This window comes from Aspergillus ruber (assembly GCF_000600275.1).
Source record: "Aspergillus ruber CBS 135680 unplaced genomic scaffold scaffold00005, whole genome shotgun sequence".
Taxonomy (NCBI): Eukaryota; Fungi; Ascomycota; class Eurotiomycetes; order Eurotiales; family Aspergillaceae; genus Aspergillus; species Aspergillus ruber.
Window position 1 is genome coordinate 274,052 of NW_024467301.1, and position 18,121 is coordinate 292,172.

Genomic DNA, 18,121 nt, shown 5'->3' on the forward strand with positions numbered 1-18,121 from the left:
CAATGCGCAGAACTGGACTGGTGGTGGTCGCCTCCGTCATTGTTTTCTCTGCCCTTGCGGCCGCCAATGCTATTCCTATCGGGGAGCTGTCAGTGGGTGAGATTGAGGAGGAATTGCAGGTAACAAGCTGTCTTCAAGCTTTTTTTTTTTTTTTTTTAGCATGAAGAGAAAAACTAACCAAGCAAATGACAGAAATGCCCTCTGGTGGAAACCCTCAATGAGCACAAACGCGCAACCATTCCCGAAACCACCAGTTTAACCTCCAAGATCTTTACAGTCCTCTTCCCCGGTAGTCCTGCCGTCAATGCCCTCCTGGCGACATTGTATATCTCAGGGCCTCCAAGTATGTCTATTCGAGTAGCACGATAAGTCTCTATTACCGAGAATCCCAGATCATTGACACCACAATCAGACTTCCTCCTAGCCCTATGCCCGCCCAACATCGACCCCTCCTCCCTCTCGGTCATGGTCGCATTCGCCGTAGGAGGCCTACTTGGTGACACACTCTTTCACCTCCTTCCCGAGATCTTCCTAGGCGAGGATTCTCCCGAGCACGTGCGATTCGTCATGGTCGAACCGAACCGGAACCTCCTCCTGGGTGTGGGTATTATGGTTGGTTTTTTTACGTTCGTGGCTATGGACAAGACACTGCGCATTGCAACTGGTGGGGAAGGTCATGACCACTCACACGGCCATAGCCATGCGGATGATAGTCAATCCCAAGCCGTGACAACCGGTGCCCAGCAAACCAGCGACAACGAGCTCAAGCAACGCAAACCTGCTGCCACCCAACAACACGACTCCTCAACATCCACCAAGGACGAGAAGGAAATAAACCCCAGTGTTAAGCTTGGCGGCTACCTTAACCTCATCGCAGACTTTACTCATAACATCACCGATGGCCTTGCCATGTCCTCCTCTTTCTACGCCTCTCCCACCATCGGTGCAACAACTACCGTCGCAGTCTTCTTCCACGAAATCCCGCACGAAGTTGGCGACTTTGCGCTCCTTGTGCAATCCGGTTTCTCAAAGCGGAAGGCCATGGGCGCGCAATTTGTTACCGCTGTCGGAGCTTTCCTGGGTACACTTATCGGAATTGCAGTGCAGGAACTCAGTGGACATGGTACAGATGCTACCTCTGTTGGTTCCGATACTCCTGGTGCTGCGGCTGGGCTGTTTGGAACCAGTCTGACATGGGGAGATATGCTACTACCGTTTACGGCAGGAACGTTCTTGTATGTTGGGACTGTGTCTGTTATTCCGGAATTGTTGGAGACGGGTAAGAACAAGGGTGTTGAGATTCGGAAGACGATTGTGCAGTTTCTGGCTGTTGTTGTTGGGGCTGGGATTATGCTTGCGTGAGTTGCCTTTCTTCCTGTTCTTGTGAAATTTCGTTGCTAACTTGAACAGGATTTCTTGGGATTAATTGCATCGCTACCATGCATACAATGCAAAAACCGTCGAACCGAATAGACTCGATTGACAACCTGAAGGCTGATACTAGGTCTAGATTTAATGATAAATACTCAAGTCTCATTTGCATTTCCCTCATCAATCAGTCTAATAATAAAACATGACACATGATACCAAGTTAATCAGCGCCGAAACCCCAAGATTCTGTTGAACCAAAGTAGTGCGAGACAAAATCACTTGGAAAGATATGCGCACAGCGCTAGAGAGTCTATTAATAAGAGGAAAAATATCTATAAGGATTTAGTTTGTCTCAGGCCATCACTCGTTGTAGTGATATACCTAGAAAGAGTCAGCATTTAAGTAAAGTCAAGATTCAGAACGATTGGGACTTACAAAATATTCGGGCAACCCAAAAATGGAATATCCCAGTCTCTTAGCCATCTTAGCAAACCCTTCCGTCTCAACCAAATGGTAAAACGGAAAAGCTGGAAACATGGCACCATCACGGTGCACATCGGCCTTTACCATCAAAGCCGTCCCACCAACACCATCCAACGGCATAATTCGCTCAGGATCGGGATTCTCCACATCCGCTAGATGAGCCATCAGGGTCCGATAGGTAGCCATCTCGCCATATCCCTCGAGGATGATCTCGTCAGGACCCAGCTCCGCCGCCAGGGCCTGGGCCGTCCCGCTATCCACCCAGGAATTGTAATCGTAGGGCCGGACGTCCATCTTCTTCTTATCCTTGTTGTAGTAGCGCTGGTAGCAATTCGGCACGATTATAGGCTGGTTGTGGCTGGTCAGATCTTGGATGAGGGTGGAAGGTGTCTCGATGATATCAGCATCCAGCCAAAGAACCCAGGAGGTACTGGGTCCGATAGTCGTAAAGACAAGACTGTTCCGGGCACGACTCATAGACTCGCGGCGTGCCTTTTGGTTCTCCATTTTGTGCCGCTCCTTCTCATTCTGCGAGGTGAGCGGCGGCTCGAAATCCTGCCGAAGGATGCTGATACTCGCGAACCGAGAGTCGACCGGCCCGGATTGTGTCTTGCTAATAGCCTTTTCGAGTGCCGCAACAGCCGCATTTCCATCTTTCGTCGATGGCGCAATGAACCCGATAGAAATGAGCTCATGCGGGTAGCTCAGCCGGACCACGTTGTCCCAGTATTCCTGGTAAAACCTGCTCAGTGGCGTGAGGATAAGGATCCGTTCACCACTTTTTGCGGAAGCGCTAGTGCTTGTCAGACTATTGAGGTTGTAGTGCACAACAGGCGGAGGAGCACGGTATCCATCATCGCGGGCGGGTTGTGATCTTAGAAACGGCTTCGTAGGCGGGGAAAGCGGGTTCTCGGCAACATCTTCTTTCCGTGACTGCGAAGACGTGTCGTCAGATGCAGTAGAGGCTGATGGTGTAGAGGATGAGGGCGAAAGTAGGAAAGTGATGAATCCGAATGCTAGCAGAGCTGCTAGGACTAGAGTGATAGGATTCGTACGCCGGCGTGTTACGACGGCCATTGTGTCCAGAGGAAAGATAAAGGTGCAAAATGAGTGTAAGTTAGGATTTGTAGGTGGCTTTCTCTAGGCAGGCGAGTGATAAGACTGTCTCGTTACCCAGATATATTCGCAAGGAACTGGCGAGCAGACATAGTAGCGTAACAATACGGACGGAAAGAGGATCGGTATGATGAAGAAAGTTCGAGCGAAAAAGACAGTCTCAAGGCAAGAATTAATGGATATACAGACCGAGAAACTCTCCTGAGAGTCTTCTGCGCCCTTGATGTTGATGGAGCAAAAGAGGTTGGATTCTGTAACCTCTGTACAAGGTCCAGCGGAGTGAGGACCGAGAGCGGTGACCCAATGCGGGCAGTGATATGACGGCAGGCGATGACGCTTCGATACAGTAGTAGCCATCCATATAGAATGTTCATAGTATATATAAGTACAGCCTATCTGTTCATTATTTTTACACCCTCCCTGCCATTGATCATGGCAACGACCGCATCACACCCTCAAATGCAACCAGGGCCATGGCATTCGCTGGGAACGCCCTCAAGAAACAAGGCACGAAGCCTCGCCAATATCCTCTCCAGCCACGCTCCTGATAAATAGCCCTCGCTGCATCCTTCCACCTGGGGAACTGCCGCTCTCCGTCGTTAAGAGCACCGCCCATGGGATCCGTCATGAGACGCTGTTTGACCACATCAGACGGGTACGATGTCATCCAGAAAATTTGGGCGGAGATACCACCGGCCCAGAAGTTGACTGCTGGTGCCGACAGCTTTGTGTGCTCATTGAACCACCTTGTTAAGACATCATAAGATCCCCACCAGAAGAAGAAAAAGGATCGAAAAAAGATTGTGGCACAGAGACCACGGTAGACACCCGAGATACCGTGCGTTCTCATCTAATTCCCCTATCAGCGATCCTTTCATAGTCAATTTCAGAAGAGGCCCAAACTTACAAGTTTGCGCAGGCAGTTAACAGGCCCACTGTACATGCGCTGGGACTTCTCTGCCGCGTATTGAATCTGTAACCGAGCCTTAATATGCTCAACCGGAGCAGCAATAAAGCTAACAGTAGTACCCGCCATTATACCTGCAATACCATGCCCGAAACTAGGCAGTGTACGCATATCAGATTGGCTCCCTCGATTGAATGGAGTTAATGCACGGGTGTGAAGGTTCGAAAAGACATGCTCAAGAAGTAGTCGCCGGTATAATGTCAGAGAGCCAAGCATACTGCAGTTATCATTAGCGACCGCTCTCCATGCTGTCCATGCTGTCCATTTCCTCTTTGTCTTCGCGAGAGAACTGGAACTCACACAGAATCCATCACCATCCATCCGACCAGCGGTGGCGTGGCACCCTTGTATAACCCGCTCACGCCCTCAATCCGTATTGTTCGTAGAACACAGTCCAATGGACCCTTGAATTGGCCATCTGAGCACGTTTGCAGTCGAACTTTCACAGTATCGAATCTGTTCGATCAACAATTGGTTATCTTTCTGACTCCCGCGCAGCATTGAGATGGAAAACGGTAGGAAACATACGGATGTCCAACTATATTTGAAAAGTCCTGTTAGCACTCGCATATTCCCATCTATTGCGCACACACAAGCAACAGAGCATTGCGACCCAGAAATCAGGTATTATAGAGACATACCACTCAACTTCGCGATTCCCGAGAATACTCCCGCCACAAACCCTTTGTAGTTTTCCTTAGATTGCGCTTTGGGCGCTACCGTATTCCCATTACTATTGTTGCTATCGCCGCCAGTCGCTGCTAATATGGAGTTCGGTTGGCCTGCCATCCCCGATGTTGTGGCTGTCGCCAACGGCGGTTGCGTGGATGACATTGTGCGTAGAATCTCTGCGCTTTTGGTATTTTTGTATACTCTTGTATGTATCAACCTGTGGTGAGCTTATGGCGCTGTATAGCTTTGCTTGTCGACGAAAAAAGCTGAGATAATTGCGGGAGTCCGCTATCGGACGCGGTGGTAAAAGGTCGGTCGTTCGTCGTTCAATTACACGGTCAATTGCGTAGGAAAACGGACGAAATGATAGTAAGTGGCAAGACAAATAGCTGGTAGCAAAGGAGTAAGAATTTAAAGAGATGTCACATTGAAGAGAGTGGAGGGGGAAGAATTGGAGAATATGGACTTTCTTAGTAAAGCGATCGCCCCGCAAAACCGAAAGACTCGGGGATATGGCCCAACTCCGGGCAGGAACAGACCTTGCCCGATTAGGTTAGCGCATATACATCATTCTAGTCATTCTATCTGAGTCTACTACGAAGTACAACATACGGAATACTCTAGATGGTAGAGCAGAGACATTAAAAATGTCATTTTCAGAAAAAGCTCCAAATCAGGCCAGTTGGATGGTGCCCTCATGTCAACCAAGCTCGAAATCCGGCACCTATGTGGAGAGGATTGCTGAGCGTGCAGCAGTATCCCAAGGCACATAAGTCAAGTGGTCAAACAGGATGATGGTAAAGTATTCAATACCAACGAAATTCGTTCAAAATAGACAAGAACTAATATGCCTCTGCTGCTATGTAGGTCGGGCCATGGAGCCAAAAAGAACTCATCAATTTCTCCCTCGACTCCGTCAATAACGCCATCCTACTCTGCACGAAGTGTCATTTTAAATTCGAATCCCTTAGATTAAGTTTTGATTACAAATGACATTCAGTTTTTATTAACTTTAAACGCTAAGATCCTGAGCGCAGAAGGCACGAGTTGGAAACTTCAGACATTCTGCCCCAGAGATTCCAACCCCAGAGATGTACCGTGCCTATCAAAATGACTTAGTAGTAGGCCGTTACCAGTGTGTTTGTCAATGAACCCCCTCGTTTAAGATTTGATCTAGAAGAGCTTGCGACTCCGTAAGAATGGCCGGGCTGTCCAATTATCGTTTTTAGGCGAACATTTCAAATGTTGGCTGTCTCTTTCTTGATCCTATGGGAGTTTAGACACGTCTTCGAGTCGAGGAACTTTTGAACATTTACGTCACAAATGATAGTGAACTCGGAGCATCATCTTGAGGACGTCAAGAAGCAACCGCTGAGGAGCAATACGCTGGCTATTACCAGCATTCAACTGATATCCCAGAGAGCCTTAACGGTCCAAGTCACGGACTTCATGTGTCTTCTTGTCGATATATATAATAGTATCTGGGAATCTGCTTGTTTTTGGTTGAAGGTTCCAAGTGGCCTAGTCCATGTTTCTTGATTTGTGTCAGTCAGTAACTCAAAGCAGTGGTTGCTTGCTAAGGACCCAGTGGTAACTCGCTTTTGAAATTGAAGCGCTAGTTATATATGGCGAGGACTGAAGTTGAATCAAAGTTTGGCTTTGGCCAGGTCCTAGTGGGTGCAGAACAGATGACTCTTCCTTCTGGATATCCAAATAGAGAACAGCGGTATTTACCTGATTGGGGTATGTAATTTCGCACGATCTTTCTACTGTGTCCGCACGAATTGAAGTATGTGTGACCTAGGAAAAAATGGCGAAATTGAAAGACGACGTTAAAATAACAAAAGGAAGAGTACGGACAGTCTTCTCCAGCCCTATCCCTGATATTTGTATTGGCGCCATTTCCTACCCCTGTATAAAAATTAATATTCATTCGAGCGTGAGCATTAATTGATTGTAAGTCTAGCCTAACCACCTCAAAATCGATTGTAAAGTCCTTAATCCAAATATGAGCGATACCAACGTATATCAGGCCAAGCCTCTAATGAAGGCTAGCAAGACTGCCTATAGGTTTGTTCTATGAGCTTCATTGTGGTGGAAGAACTAGAGATTTAAATAAGAATGGTACACAACGCTGTAAAAAGGGTCAGAAGGAGATAATTTAAGATTGCGGAAAGGATATAATAAAGTGATGAACGTCCACAGGATAGAACACATGTAATTGTTTAGAAGCAGTGAATACGCAAGCCGTATACAATAACGAGTTACAACATGGAAGTATTGAACATATTCTATTGTCCAGAGCCATTTGTCCTAGTCAGAACAGTCTGGTTCTGTCCTTTTAATCCATGACTAACACGAGACATAAAAGTAAAGTATATCAAAAGGTCGGTGATGCCATTGGGGGGTATAATTTAGACATATGATGATGATGCTAGACGCTGGGTTATAGTTTATAATCAATTCAGAGACTTCATAATGCCGTTTGAATAAACCATGACTGAGTGGAGGGCGAAAAACGCGAAGAAAAACATAGACCAAGACTTTTTGACCAAGGCCATGCCGCAGGCAACCGGCAACAGTCACCGACCCTTAGCACTTAGTATGCTGCTCTTCTGCCAGGCTCGATCCCCCTCGCGGGCGATCTTATCCGACGCGGATCCCGCGTTCAGAGAGTCTCTCGCGAATGGATCTGTCGCACCGGATGCGCCGGAACTGAGATAGCTGTTACCTTCCTCCAAAACCAAGGGAGTGACAGGACCCGGGCTCAGAAGGGGATCCAATCGAGGAGCAGATGGGCTGGGAGAATACTGTCCCGAAGGTACTCGTGAGGAGGTCACACTCTCCATCAGCTGCCGCATGCCATCCCGAGAGGAGGAGCCTGATGACTGGCGATATGTATGGTGGCGTGATTGCATTGGAAGTTGAGATTGTTGTTGCTGCTGTCCGATCGCAGTCTGCGAGCCGGTAGAGGGGTAGACGGTAGGATGGAAGCGTGGAAGATTACTGAGGTGAAAGGAAGGGACGGACTTTGTGGTATTTTGAGCGCGAGATCGAGACGATTGCGGAGAGGCAGGGCGCCCAGAGGGTGGCATGGCCGAGGACATGACAGGGGAGTAAAAGTTCGAGTTGTCGGAGCGCATGCTTGGAGCAGACTGGTGATGGTGTTGGTGAAGATTGTGGGAGTGTGAGTGATGATTATGATTATGATGATGATGATGATGATGATGATGATGATGACGACGACGGTGAGAACGATGATGGCGACCGTGAGAGTCGAAGTTTTTGAAATTTCTATGCGAAGAGAATTTTTCCTCAAATGGAGGAGATTGATCAATTTGCTGCGGTGCGAAATAATAACCTTTTTCGAAACGGCCGGTCAGTGGGGTGACGGGGAGGTCCGCAGTAGAAACCGGTTTTGGGATGGGGATGGGTCGGGAAGAGAAGCTTGAGAGATTAAGAGAGTCCAAACTATCCGCAGTAGCCGTGGTCGGCGAAGTTGAGCGTGTAGGAGGAGAACAGATAGAAGGAGAAGAATAGGAGGAGGAGGGGGAAGGAGGATTATAAGTCGAGGAAGTCGCTGTCAGATCGCGCAAGGAAGACAACGAAACGGGTGTGGGGTGAGTTACTAGCGATGGCCTGGAGATTAAACTCGGCTGACGGTATCCACGATGTGAGGCTGGAAAGAAAGCACGCGATCAGCAATCATGAAACTAAGAAGGTATGCCACACGTGTTCAACTGCAGAATGGGAAGGAGAGGGGAAAGAAAAGAATGTTGTCCATACAGAAGAATGACAGTTGGATGAGAGGGCAAACTTACAGGAACTGGTGGTGGAAGATCCTTGGGACGAGGAATACACAGACGACGACGACGACGACGAGGAACAGGAAGAGGAGGGGAAATACATTTTATATGCCAACCCGCAACATCTGCTTATTCCTTTCTCAACATTTCTGTCTTCCTTCTGTTCTCTCTCTTCTTTCTTCTAAGCAAAATATAATATTCTGTTACACGCAGAGAAAGACTGCGGGGAAAATTACCAACTATTATATACATAGTACACGGACCCAGACAAACGGCAGGTCACGGGCCAACCATCGTGTGACTTGTACGCATGGCGGGCCGGATTGATCCACTCACTGCCGGAACTAGACTATTTTTGGACATATATATGCACTATTCTACCCACTGATACGCCCTTGTGCATAATTACCGTATAGTACAGTATAGTACCGTACACTATGCTCAGACACTGCCCTATGACTTGATCTGCTGCTCATCTTATCACATCATCATCACCATTGCTGTCACCAGTACTTTCAGCTGGCAGTATTTTATTGGAGTTGTAGATAGTCTAGATGACTGAATATATATTGACAGTAAACAAGTTGGACTGATTGGCCATGCATGAACAGCATGCAAAACACCAAAAGACACGCTGCAGAGCCAACGTAGAGTGACGTTATGGGACTTTCCTTTTGTCTGCCCAAGAACAGTTAGCTATGCCATACATACAGAAACATAAAAAGATTGGTACATCTTTTCTTCCAAGTCTTTCTGTTTTGGCTTCTCCTCTGCCGCTTTCCTTTTTTGGATGACTTCCAATTGTAACTTTTCTGCCGTATCAGACCGGTCACTGCGAGATAATCATGGCCAAAGTTTCTTCCCTTTTTCCTCTGGATCAGACTTACTACCAGTCTCTGTTGCAGAGGTAAGTTCAGCCATTTTGTATATCTCTCATTCTAGAGTAAGGACTAATTATCAACTTCTTGACAGGTCCAAAATGGTGAGTGCAATCCATCCAGCTATACCGTCAGTCGCTTATCTTCCTGAAACAGTATTTTCCACCTCAAGATGTCATGCCGCAAAGTCTCAATGCAGTTACTATCTCCAAGCTGGAATATGAGAATTTGGTGAGCTCTACCTTGCATGGATGGGCATGACTTGAAGAGCTAATCCTCTGCCAGCTTCAAGCGTCGTATCAATTTGGTATACCATCCACATGCCTCGACACCTATATTGAGTTTGACTGACAGCATCCAGCAAAGTTAAAAGGCTCGCTTCTGAACGGGGGATTGTCGCAGGAAACTCTTGATGTAAGTTCCGCTGTTGCAATCGCAGTTGACGCTACTGACATGTTGCTTTATAGATATTGATCTACGGTGCGCAAGCACAACCGAAGCCTCTGTCTCATAATAACGACCACAATAACGAGAACGCTGTTCCACAACCCATTGAATTCAACGAAAATACCAACGGTTCGACTCCTACGGAGACTGCGGCTCACACTCGCAAGTACCAGGACGATAAAAACACGATCAATGACTATAGAGTACCTGGTGGCTTTGACGATTGCGAAGATGACGAAGATGAGGATGAGGAGGATGGCGTCATTGTCTCGCCGAATAGCGAAGGGAAAGCTTATTCCGAGGATATCTCGAAAGGCGAACAATCTTCCACTGGTCAGCGAACTGTTTTGATCCGCAACCTACCAGAACGGGTCACTCATGAAGATATCACCGACGTCGTTAGGGGTGGTGCTCTTCTGTACATCTACCTTCGAGCTCGCGACCATTTTGCAAATGTATCTTTCGTTGATGAGGGTGCGGCATACGCCTTTTTGCATCATACGAAGTTAAACAGCCTTCATGTGGCTGGTAAGCGCGTACGTTGGCCCATCCCTTCTACTGCGTCGTGCTCCATATGCTAACAGTCACTTCCAGGTAGATACAGCGTGGAGTGACCGTCAATTCTACCTTCCTTCTTATGTCAGAGCCAAAATCAACGGAGGAGCTTCCCGGGTCCTGGTCATCAACAACGTCAGCCCATTTATCACGGAAGAGTTGATTCGGAGGGACCTTGACCATATTCATAACCTCATTGTCATCTCCATCAAGTTTCATCATGGCAATGCATACATCTCAACGAATTCCGTCCACAATACTCTGTTTGCACGTACTTGTATGATGTCCCGTCGCACGTACAAGGGCATGAGGATTGCATTTTACCCAGATGAATGTGCCGAGCCACTGGCCAAGATCACGCCGAAGAAGGACATGCATCCAGCACCAACTAAGCCAGTTTCGCGCCCAAATCGCTTCCAGCTTCTCTCGCTTGATGGAACCGAGAACGAAGAAGAGGATGATTACGAGAATATCCACGATGATTTGGACAGTCATTCTTCGGTGAACGGCGGTATCTGCTGGGCAGACAGAGTCTAACAACACTTGAATGGTATGGGAGTGACCTTCATCTAATGATATACCCTTTTTTTTTTTTTTTTATTTCATGCTTTTTAGTTCTCCGCCAAGGTCGAGTAAGATCTACCCATTTGGCTTTGTAATGTCTATTTTAGGTCAGTTATGCAATAGAATGCAATTATACGATCTTACTCTTTAGATGCAACTACCGTGGCCCTTTAGAATGAGATGGCAGTGAACACAACTCGAATGATGAGGATACGAAGGGCCGTAGGGACGCGTTGCAGGTTTTTCTTTTATTGCCAACTCCAGACCCAGATAAAACACTAATGCAGGGCTCCCTGTTTTAAACAGAAGAAAACAGAAAACGGGTGATATTTCAGATTCCTGGCCTATACTAAATCCATCCGAGAAATAGCCAGTAAACCCAATCAACTGCCACAACACCATGAACAGGACGTTTCTCGGTCGCCCAATGATCCCTCTCTCCCAACCGAAACCACCGCCAAACGAAGCAGAGCCAACACCATTGAAAAATAGGACATGTTTGTAATCCTTCTTCCTCGTATTTTGTAGATATACTTTTTTTTTCGTAAAAAAAATGTACTGGTGTGTCGATCTGTCCGTTTAACGGTAGGACTTCTGGTACCTTGCGCGGGCACCGCGACCACCGAACTTCTTGGGCTCGGCGCGGCGGTTGTCGGCAACGAGCAGTGTGCGGTCGTACTGGCCAAGAGCCTGTTTGAGCTGGTTCTTGGAGTGCTCGTCGACGTACTTCTGGTAGTAGGCGACGATGGACTTGGCGATGGCCTGGCGGATGGCGTAGACCTGCGAGGTGTGGCCACCACCGGAGACGCGGACACGGATGTCGACACCAGCGAACTTGTCGGCGCCAACGATCAAGAGGGGCTCGTAGACCTATTCATCACTTTTCGTTAGATTGTTGTCCCTCCTTTCCGAAATCTTTCCTCTTTCGACGGGGCGGTGGTTGCGGCGTACCTTGAAGCGGAGGATCTCAGGCTGGACCAGAGAGAGGGGCTGGCCGTTAACCTTGACAAGACCCTTGCCTTGCTGTATCACAGTCTCAGTATTCGTTTCAAATCTCAGGCGATGTGTGAATTCAAGAGCGAGAGCGATTGGTTTCCTTCCACCGGTTCCTCCCTTTCATCATCTTTTTTTTTTTTTTTTTTTTTTTTCTGTTCCCATATTCCGACCATTCCATTCGACGCCATTCGTATCGCCAATCGCTCGTAGAAAGGACAAGGACAGGACTCATCAGGAAAAAGTATTCTCATACCTTGCAGTGGGCGACAGCGGTAGCTATAATCAAAATCCCGTTAGCAACCCCGATCCCACAACCATCAAAAAATTCCACTGCGACGTGAAAAAATGCAAAACATACCCGTCTTCTTCTTGCCGAAGCATTGCACACTCGGGACGGAAGCCATGGTGATAGAATGGCCCTTGTCGGTTGTCGAGAGAGGGAGTGTGCTGTAAAGTTGTCGAGATTATTGCTTGGTCGCTCGAATCGAGATTGTTCCGTGCGGGCAGGTTTTCGCTTAGTGTGCGGCGCTAGTGCACCTGGGTCTAGGGCTCGGCCGCGGGCGGTGGGAAATCACGTGACATAGAAAGTTCCGCGTTGGTCGGGCCGGAGGAGCAGTAGAGGTAGAGGAAAGGATAGGCTAGGTTATCAAGTTAGAGGGCCAGCGTTACTAAATTAGCTCATTGTTTGTTTGTCTTAGCTTGCAGTAACGCATTGACTCATCTTACATCCTTCGTTCGAAATAAACTGCCCTCGTCGCTGGGGCCGAAAATACAAACATGTCGCAAACCGTCGGAAGAGTAAGCTATGCCTCATGGCTTGCCTATCTTTACAACCATCCTAACGAATACAGACTCGTCTCGCCTATTCTCGCGCCTGGCACCATGTCGATGTCGGCTCCGACCCCCGCTCCCTCGGCCGCGTCGCTTCCTCCATCGCTCTCTTTCTAATGGGCAAACACAAGCCCATCTTTGACCCGTCGACAGACTGCGGCGACTATGTCGTTGCAGTGGGCTGCCACGACCTGCGCACAACGGGGAAGAAACGGTTCCAGAAGCTGTACTACACGCATAATACCCGGCCCGGTAGTCTGAAGAGCATGACTATGGACAAGATGATTGAGAAATGGGGTGGTGGGGAGGTTTTGCGGAGGGCGGTTAAGGGGATGTTGCCAAAGAATCGGTTACAGTCGAAGAGGTTGGCGCGGTTGAAGAGTGAGTGCTTGTTCTAGGCTATTTCATTGAGGGTTTTGGCTAACCTGTCACAGCCTTTGAAGGTGTTCATCACCCGTACAAGGAGAACATTATCAAATATGGCAACGAGTCGATTATTGGAGGCTTGCCTGAAGTTCAGCATGCTTTCAAGGCTGAGGCCACCAAGGAGGCGTCGTGAGAATTGCTGGGTTGTTTTTCTTCTTTCTATCTGTAATCCTTGTATTTCCTTTACTGTTTTCATGATCAAGCGCATCGGTGGGCGTTTTGTGATTATACTACACCACGAGTCAGTTATGTCTTTTCTACTCAAGATGACGATTGTCTGATTGAAGTGATGTTATTGTATTATAGGAACGCCAAAATGAATACCCTATCTAGACGGTTAAACAACGCCAATGACTGATATTAAATATCAACCCTTAGATGGATATATATCTACAACTTCCCCTTGACTTGGCCGGGGGACGACCGGTCCACTGTGCATTTGATCAGACCGTTGGGGTTTGTCTGCGGAGCGTATACTTCGGCATTTTCACCCGTGTTCTTGAGGTCTTTATGCCAGCTGAGGTCTGGGGAGAAGTTAGAATCCAAGTTCCATGAATCGGCAGAATAAAAAGGGAACATACCGATCTCGAAATAGTGCTTGTTCGGCAATGAATACTCCACCGTCTCTACCAACGGCTGATACGCCAAAATCTCATCCGCCATCTTGTACATCGTGTTCTGAACACTAGCACTGTTATCCTCCGCAAAGGTCTTCAGGGTGATATCCCTTGCCGCCGTCCAAGTAGAATCAAACTTGGGCACATTTGCACGAACATCCTCCAAATCCCTCAACCGCTTCCACTGCCAATCAGCTGCGACATCCGTACTCAACACCCTATCCCAAGTCTCCGGCAACGTGGTATACTCGTCCCGCAAAAACCCCCAGAACTGTGAGTTGGTGCTCTTGAGCACCGTCAAGCCGCGGATACCCGTCTTGATATCAATACCCACGCCTTCTGTCGCATCCACCTGCACGGTTCTCGTTTCTTCGCCGTTCTTGACGAACGAGTGCGGGTGAGGCTTGCCGTCGATGTCCATGCGCGCCCAGCGGTGGGTTACTACGGTAGCGTGGGTAGCGTGAATGTGGGGGTATTTCTGGATGAAGTGGGAAGCTAAGATGGAGCCGAAGAGTTCGGGGGGTGTGACAGGGTGCTGTTTGGCGAGGATGTAGATAGAGTTTTTGATGGAGTCGGTTGCGACGATGACGCTGTTATCTGCTTTTGTGTATCTTCGCAATATTAGCTTGTATTTGTCTCATGGCAATTAGTACAAGAAATACTTACGACTCATCAATCTCTCCCTCCAATAGCACGCAGACGGTCATCTCGACCACGGTCTGCTCGCCTGTTTCGGGATTCCGATGGACTTTGTACACGCGCACATTGTCCTTGCCGTAGCGAGCTGCGGATAGTCGAGAGGACATGTTGACTCGAGGAAAGCTGATGGTATATAATGGTAGAATAAGTGTAAAGAACTGGATCTAAGCCGTAGATAGGCGCTAACAAGCGATTTGCGGGGAAGCTATCAATTGATAAGGATAGCTATCTGACTGCAATTTGAATCACGAATAATCCAATCCGATGCTTCTTCTTGTTTTCCCTCCTCAAGACCATTTCAAAAGTGACTCGTGGCTTTTTATAGCATGGGTGGTGCCTGCAGAAACGCGGTCTGTATCCCACGGCCATCGGCAGCCTCCGATGCCCGCACGACGGCCGTGTCCAACGGAGCTCTTATCTCGTTATCAGGAATGGTTCTTATCAGCTAAGAGACTAGTATTTGAATATCGTCTGTCACTTTGCTCGCTACTTAGTTTCTAATTTGCTTTTCCTTATGTGAGAGTGGGCTGATTTTCCTGCACTCCTTCTCTTACGGGACTTGAACTCGAACATATTAGCCGCCACGAACCTTATCAATGCTATTCATCACATACATTCCTATAACAACGCAAAGAAGCACAGGACTTTTGAATCAAGTTGAACAGGACATAATCTCAGGCTGATCAGACCGTGTATCATATTGAACCACCGATTCCGTCATCCCAAGAGGCATCATCCTCTCGTTTTCCGTCTGCGACTCGCTGTTGATATAAATTACCGGATGTTGGGCTTCAAACCCATTGAATCGTGTGCTGGTTGCCATGGTATACGCTATTTCATGTCAATCACCTGATTTCATCGTTTCGGATGATGCGAGACTCACCTCCCATGTTCTTGTACATCAGCCAATCCCCGACCTTGACTTCCAAATCCATCCGCATCTTGCGAGTCACGCAATCTACACTGTCGCAAGTCGGGCCCCAGATGCTGTACCAGTGTTCTCCGTCTACTCGTGACGACTCTGCTCGAGAGTCTGTTAAGCTGAGTGCCGGTGTTACAAGCGATGGACGCATGATCTCTTTCTCCACCAGGACATTCATAAAATTGCCGTACACGCCATCGTTCTGATATAACATGTCCGGGTTGGACTTATCATTGCCAATCTGACATCGTCGGGAGATAACTTTGCAGACCAGCGTGTATGCATTACGGGTATAGAATCGTCCGGGTTCTGCGATTATGCGGACCTCTGGAGGCATGTATAGCTTCACGGCTTCTTTGATACCAGATGCCATGCGCTCGAAACCTGCGTCTTGAAACCCACCGCCTATGTCGAGGTATTGCAGATGATGCCCGATTCGAGTGGCTTGGTTGAAGACGGTCTCTGCTCTTTCCATGGCGTCGACGAATGACTGATGATTGGTTGCTCCAGTGCCTGGGCATTCTGTTAGCATCATGATATCATTGGGTTCTTAGGAATACAGAACTTACCAACATGAAAACTAACCCCAACAATTTCAAGGCCCAGATCCCAAGCTCGTTCAAGCAATACCGTCGTTGCTTCGGGGGAAGCACCAAACTTGTCACCAAATTGAATCAACGCATCGTCATCACTGGCATATATCCTCAAAAACAGCTGGGCATTAGGCATGAACTGTTTGATCGAGTCCAGCTCGTCCAAGTTATCGAAAGTCGTCTTGGTCACACCCATATCCCGTGCCGTACACAATGCAGATGCTGCTTTGCATGGATTAGCAAAGACAATCCGGGATGGATCCACCCCCAGATTCCGGACTCTCTTCAACTCGTCAATCGAGGCACAGTCAAATCCAGTGCCTAGTTCCGCGAGGAACCTCAACAGTGTCGGATCCGGGTTACATTTGACCGCTTTCTTATCCATTAGCGATGTTCAAAGAACAAAGTAGCATAAGAAGGGACCATACGGACCATAAAACGGTTGAACGGCAGGCAAATTGCGAGTCCACCGTTGATGCTGCTGGTATACCTGCCCCAGATCTGCGACAAAGAATGGTTCGTCGTCTTCTACATTGCCCGATTCATTGTCCAACAGGGCCAGGCGAGCTTGTATGACGAACATCGCCAGTTCATCTGGGTTGAATGCGCTAGGGAGCTTCATTTTATCACCAATGAGGACCATCGGAGTCAAATATACGTATGTGGGTTATTAAATCAACTCAGGGCGGATGCAAACAGAGCAATGACACTATGTGAATTGGGAAAAGAGACCAGGCGCATAAACGCACATAGACAGAACACAGAAACATATTGAAATTCGTGTGCGAGAACAGTGGATTTTTAAATGAGAAAGTGAAGACGTGGTGAGCTGAGGCTGCGCACCAGCAATGGCTGCATCATGGGTGCAGAGGATCGTCGCGAGAGCTGAGAGCTTGTTTACGGAACCCCCCTCTCTGCTGTCCTTTACTGGCTGGCTCGCGATGTTGTGTACAAGTATGGGCTTTTTCGAAGGGCTGGAATATATTTGCCTTGTGGATTTACACAACTCGTGATGGTTTGATGTCGTGAGATTTGTCGAACTTCCCTATTCAGGCTATAGTGTGCGTGCCGGTTGCCGGGGGACGTGCAACAAATTGGCGCTTTTGTTTACTTTCTTTTTGGTGGAAGCCTGGACCCCCATTCATGCAAGGACAAAAATTACGAAATACACGAGGATTTGTGCTCCGTTGCCAATCATATCATATTTCTTATTGTTTGGTGACGGGTCGATTCGAGAAAATGTACGAAGAGTCGGTGGGCCTCTGATGTACAGCCGCCGGAACTGGATGGCGATTGCCGCTGTGGATCCGATGGAAACTGTTGTTCGTCGCTACATGAGGTGCCTGAACCCAGAAAACTGAGCGATGTTCTCGATGATATTCGATGGAGTGAGATGTGATCAAATGATGAGTGGAGTACGACAGAATGCACCAAAACGGTTCCACATGTCTTGAAGCCTCAGGACAGATTGGAATTTACGTGCCATTTGGGTTGAGCATGCCAGCACATCGTTGGATAAATTTCAAATGCCTCATGAGGTGAGGTGGAAGGCTAGAGTTAAAGACGCGAAAGACAGTCATGTTGGACGACTAGGCAGCACAGCATACAACCCAGTGAATGATGACTGGGAAATAGAACCAGTGAGAGACATGCAGTCGAATATTTGAGGCATTATTAGGGAGGCCACTCCGTACAGCTACAAGAAAAAGCCTCACGCCCCAGTCCCTTGAAGATGCATACGGAATGCGGTGCTGAAACTGAGAGACTTGTTTGTGGGCTAGACACGACTGAGTTAACAGATGTGCATAATAACATCATATCCAGCACGGGAGATGAACTACGTATATTACTACCGTGGAATGAGCCAGATACAGCTTTGCAGGCGGGCAGGAGTAACCAAGCAGCATAGTATAATGCATGAGACATCACATCCCTAAGGAGCGATCCGAAGCATCAGCTCCTGACTATTGATCCTTAGCCTCATGAGCCAGGATGGCGACATTTGCATAAGGTGCTACTCTTTCCAGTCGCTGAAGGCAGACGCCACGAGTTCGGTTGCATCATCAGGATTCTGTGCTCCATACAGCATCATAGGAGTGTTGTATGATACAGATCTTGCGAACGGACTGACTTGGGAATATTTAGCGACGTTAGGTCTGTGTGCTGGATGGCATTGAT

General features: G+C 48.0%; 8 protein-coding genes across 8 annotated transcripts; 3 read left to right on the forward strand and 5 right to left on the reverse strand.

Moving 5' to 3' along the window:
• Positions 1–2: 2 nt before the first annotated feature.
• On the forward strand, positions 3–1,362 carry EURHEDRAFT_450001 (Zn(2+) transporter YKE4; the record flags this gene model as incomplete). Its single annotated transcript, XM_040783858.1, has 3 exons — positions 3–119; positions 193–343; positions 413–1,362. 3 exons carry the CDS (start codon positions 3–5, stop codon positions 1,360–1,362), a joined length of 1,218 nt encoding a protein of 405 aa, XP_040641196.1.
• Positions 1,311–5,063, reverse strand: EURHEDRAFT_473395 (mannosyltransferase complex subunit MNN9). The gene is made up of 7 exons (XM_040785369.1): positions 4,579–5,063; positions 4,466–4,475; positions 4,238–4,393; positions 3,878–4,154; positions 3,411–3,820; positions 1,807–2,992; positions 1,311–1,752 (listed from the first exon to the last, which is right to left on the reverse strand). Exons 1-7 carry the CDS (start codon positions 4,769–4,771, stop codon positions 1,732–1,734), a joined length of 2,253 nt encoding a protein of 750 aa, XP_040641197.1. The 5' UTR covers positions 4,772–5,063; the 3' UTR covers positions 1,311–1,731.
• Positions 5,064–6,701: 1,638 nt separating this feature from the next.
• EURHEDRAFT_409724 (uncharacterized protein) lies at positions 6,702–8,618 on the reverse strand. Its single transcript, XM_040781168.1, has 2 exons — positions 8,431–8,618; positions 6,702–8,288 (listed from the first exon to the last, which is right to left on the reverse strand). Exons 1-2 carry the CDS (start codon positions 8,516–8,518, stop codon positions 7,192–7,194), a joined length of 1,185 nt encoding a protein of 394 aa, XP_040641198.1. The 5' UTR covers positions 8,519–8,618; the 3' UTR covers positions 6,702–7,191.
• Positions 8,619–9,101: 483 nt separating this feature from the next.
• EURHEDRAFT_409726 (RNA-binding protein) lies at positions 9,102–10,898 on the forward strand. Its single transcript, XM_040781169.1, has 7 exons — positions 9,102–9,322; positions 9,388–9,397; positions 9,450–9,524; positions 9,579–9,600; positions 9,655–9,707; positions 9,761–10,276; positions 10,335–10,898. The coding sequence occupies exons 2-7, from the start codon at positions 9,395–9,397 to the stop codon at positions 10,830–10,832; spliced, it is 1,167 nt and encodes a 388-aa protein (XP_040641199.1). The 5' UTR covers positions 9,102–9,322; positions 9,388–9,394; the 3' UTR covers positions 10,833–10,898.
• Positions 10,899–11,438: 540 nt separating this feature from the next.
• Positions 11,439–12,259, reverse strand: EURHEDRAFT_449911 (40S ribosomal protein uS9; the record flags this gene model as incomplete). The annotated part of the gene is made up of 4 exons (XM_040783855.1): positions 11,439–11,729; positions 11,811–11,882; positions 12,109–12,131; positions 12,214–12,259. 4 exons carry the CDS (start codon positions 12,257–12,259, stop codon positions 11,439–11,441), a joined length of 432 nt encoding a protein of 143 aa, XP_040641200.1.
• Positions 12,260–12,632: 373 nt separating this feature from the next.
• Positions 12,633–13,245, forward strand: EURHEDRAFT_400531 (mitochondrial 54S ribosomal protein uL13m; the record flags this gene model as incomplete). Its single annotated transcript, XM_040780018.1, has 3 exons — positions 12,633–12,653; positions 12,707–13,067; positions 13,121–13,245. The coding sequence occupies 3 exons, from the start codon at positions 12,633–12,635 to the stop codon at positions 13,243–13,245; spliced, it is 507 nt and encodes a 168-aa protein (XP_040641201.1).
• Positions 13,246–13,502: 257 nt separating this feature from the next.
• Positions 13,503–14,535, reverse strand: EURHEDRAFT_513391 (urate oxidase; the record flags this gene model as incomplete). The annotated part of the gene is made up of 3 exons (XM_040786162.1): positions 13,503–13,636; positions 13,694–14,340; positions 14,396–14,535. 3 exons carry the CDS (start codon positions 14,533–14,535, stop codon positions 13,503–13,505), a joined length of 921 nt encoding a protein of 306 aa, XP_040641202.1.
• A 467-nt stretch (positions 14,536–15,002) lies between these two features.
• On the reverse strand, positions 15,003–16,565 carry EURHEDRAFT_529036 (type III PLP-dependent enzyme; the record flags this gene model as incomplete). Its single annotated transcript, XM_040787093.1, has 5 exons — positions 15,003–15,046; positions 15,191–15,259; positions 15,312–15,863; positions 15,920–16,315; positions 16,376–16,565. The coding sequence occupies 5 exons, from the start codon at positions 16,563–16,565 to the stop codon at positions 15,003–15,005; spliced, it is 1,251 nt and encodes a 416-aa protein (XP_040641203.1).
• Between the last annotated feature and the right edge of the window lie 1,556 nt (positions 16,566–18,121).

Excerpts from the sequence above, each read along its gene's own strand:
- EURHEDRAFT_409724 (XM_040781168.1), bottom strand. The coding sequence starts at position 8,518 with ATGTATTTCCCCTCCTCTTCCTGTTCCTCGTCGTCGTCGTCGTCGTCT. Across the intron at positions 8,289-8,430 it reads ATCTTCCACCACCAGTTCCT|CCTCACATCGTGGATACCGT; the intron begins GTAAGTTTGCCC and ends CTTTCTTTCCAG.
- EURHEDRAFT_409726 (XM_040781169.1), top strand. Across the intron at positions 9,525-9,578 it reads AGCTGGAATATGAGAATTTG|CTTCAAGCGTCGTATCAATT; the intron begins GTGAGCTCTACC and ends ATCCTCTGCCAG. Across the intron at positions 9,601-9,654 it reads TCAAGCGTCGTATCAATTTG|CAAAGTTAAAAGGCTCGCTT; the intron begins GTATACCATCCA and ends GACAGCATCCAG.
- EURHEDRAFT_473395 (XM_040785369.1), bottom strand. The coding sequence starts at position 4,771 with ATGTCATCCACGCAACCGCCGTTGGCGACAGCCACAACATCGGGGATG. Across the intron at positions 4,155-4,237 it reads TGGATGGTGATGGATTCTGT|TATGCTTGGCTCTCTGACAT; the intron begins GTGAGTTCCAGT and ends TGATAACTGCAG. Across the intron at positions 2,993-3,410 it reads TTTGAGGGTGTGATGCGGTC|AAAGCCACCTACAAATCCTA; the intron begins GTTGCCATGATC and ends GCCTGCCTAGAG.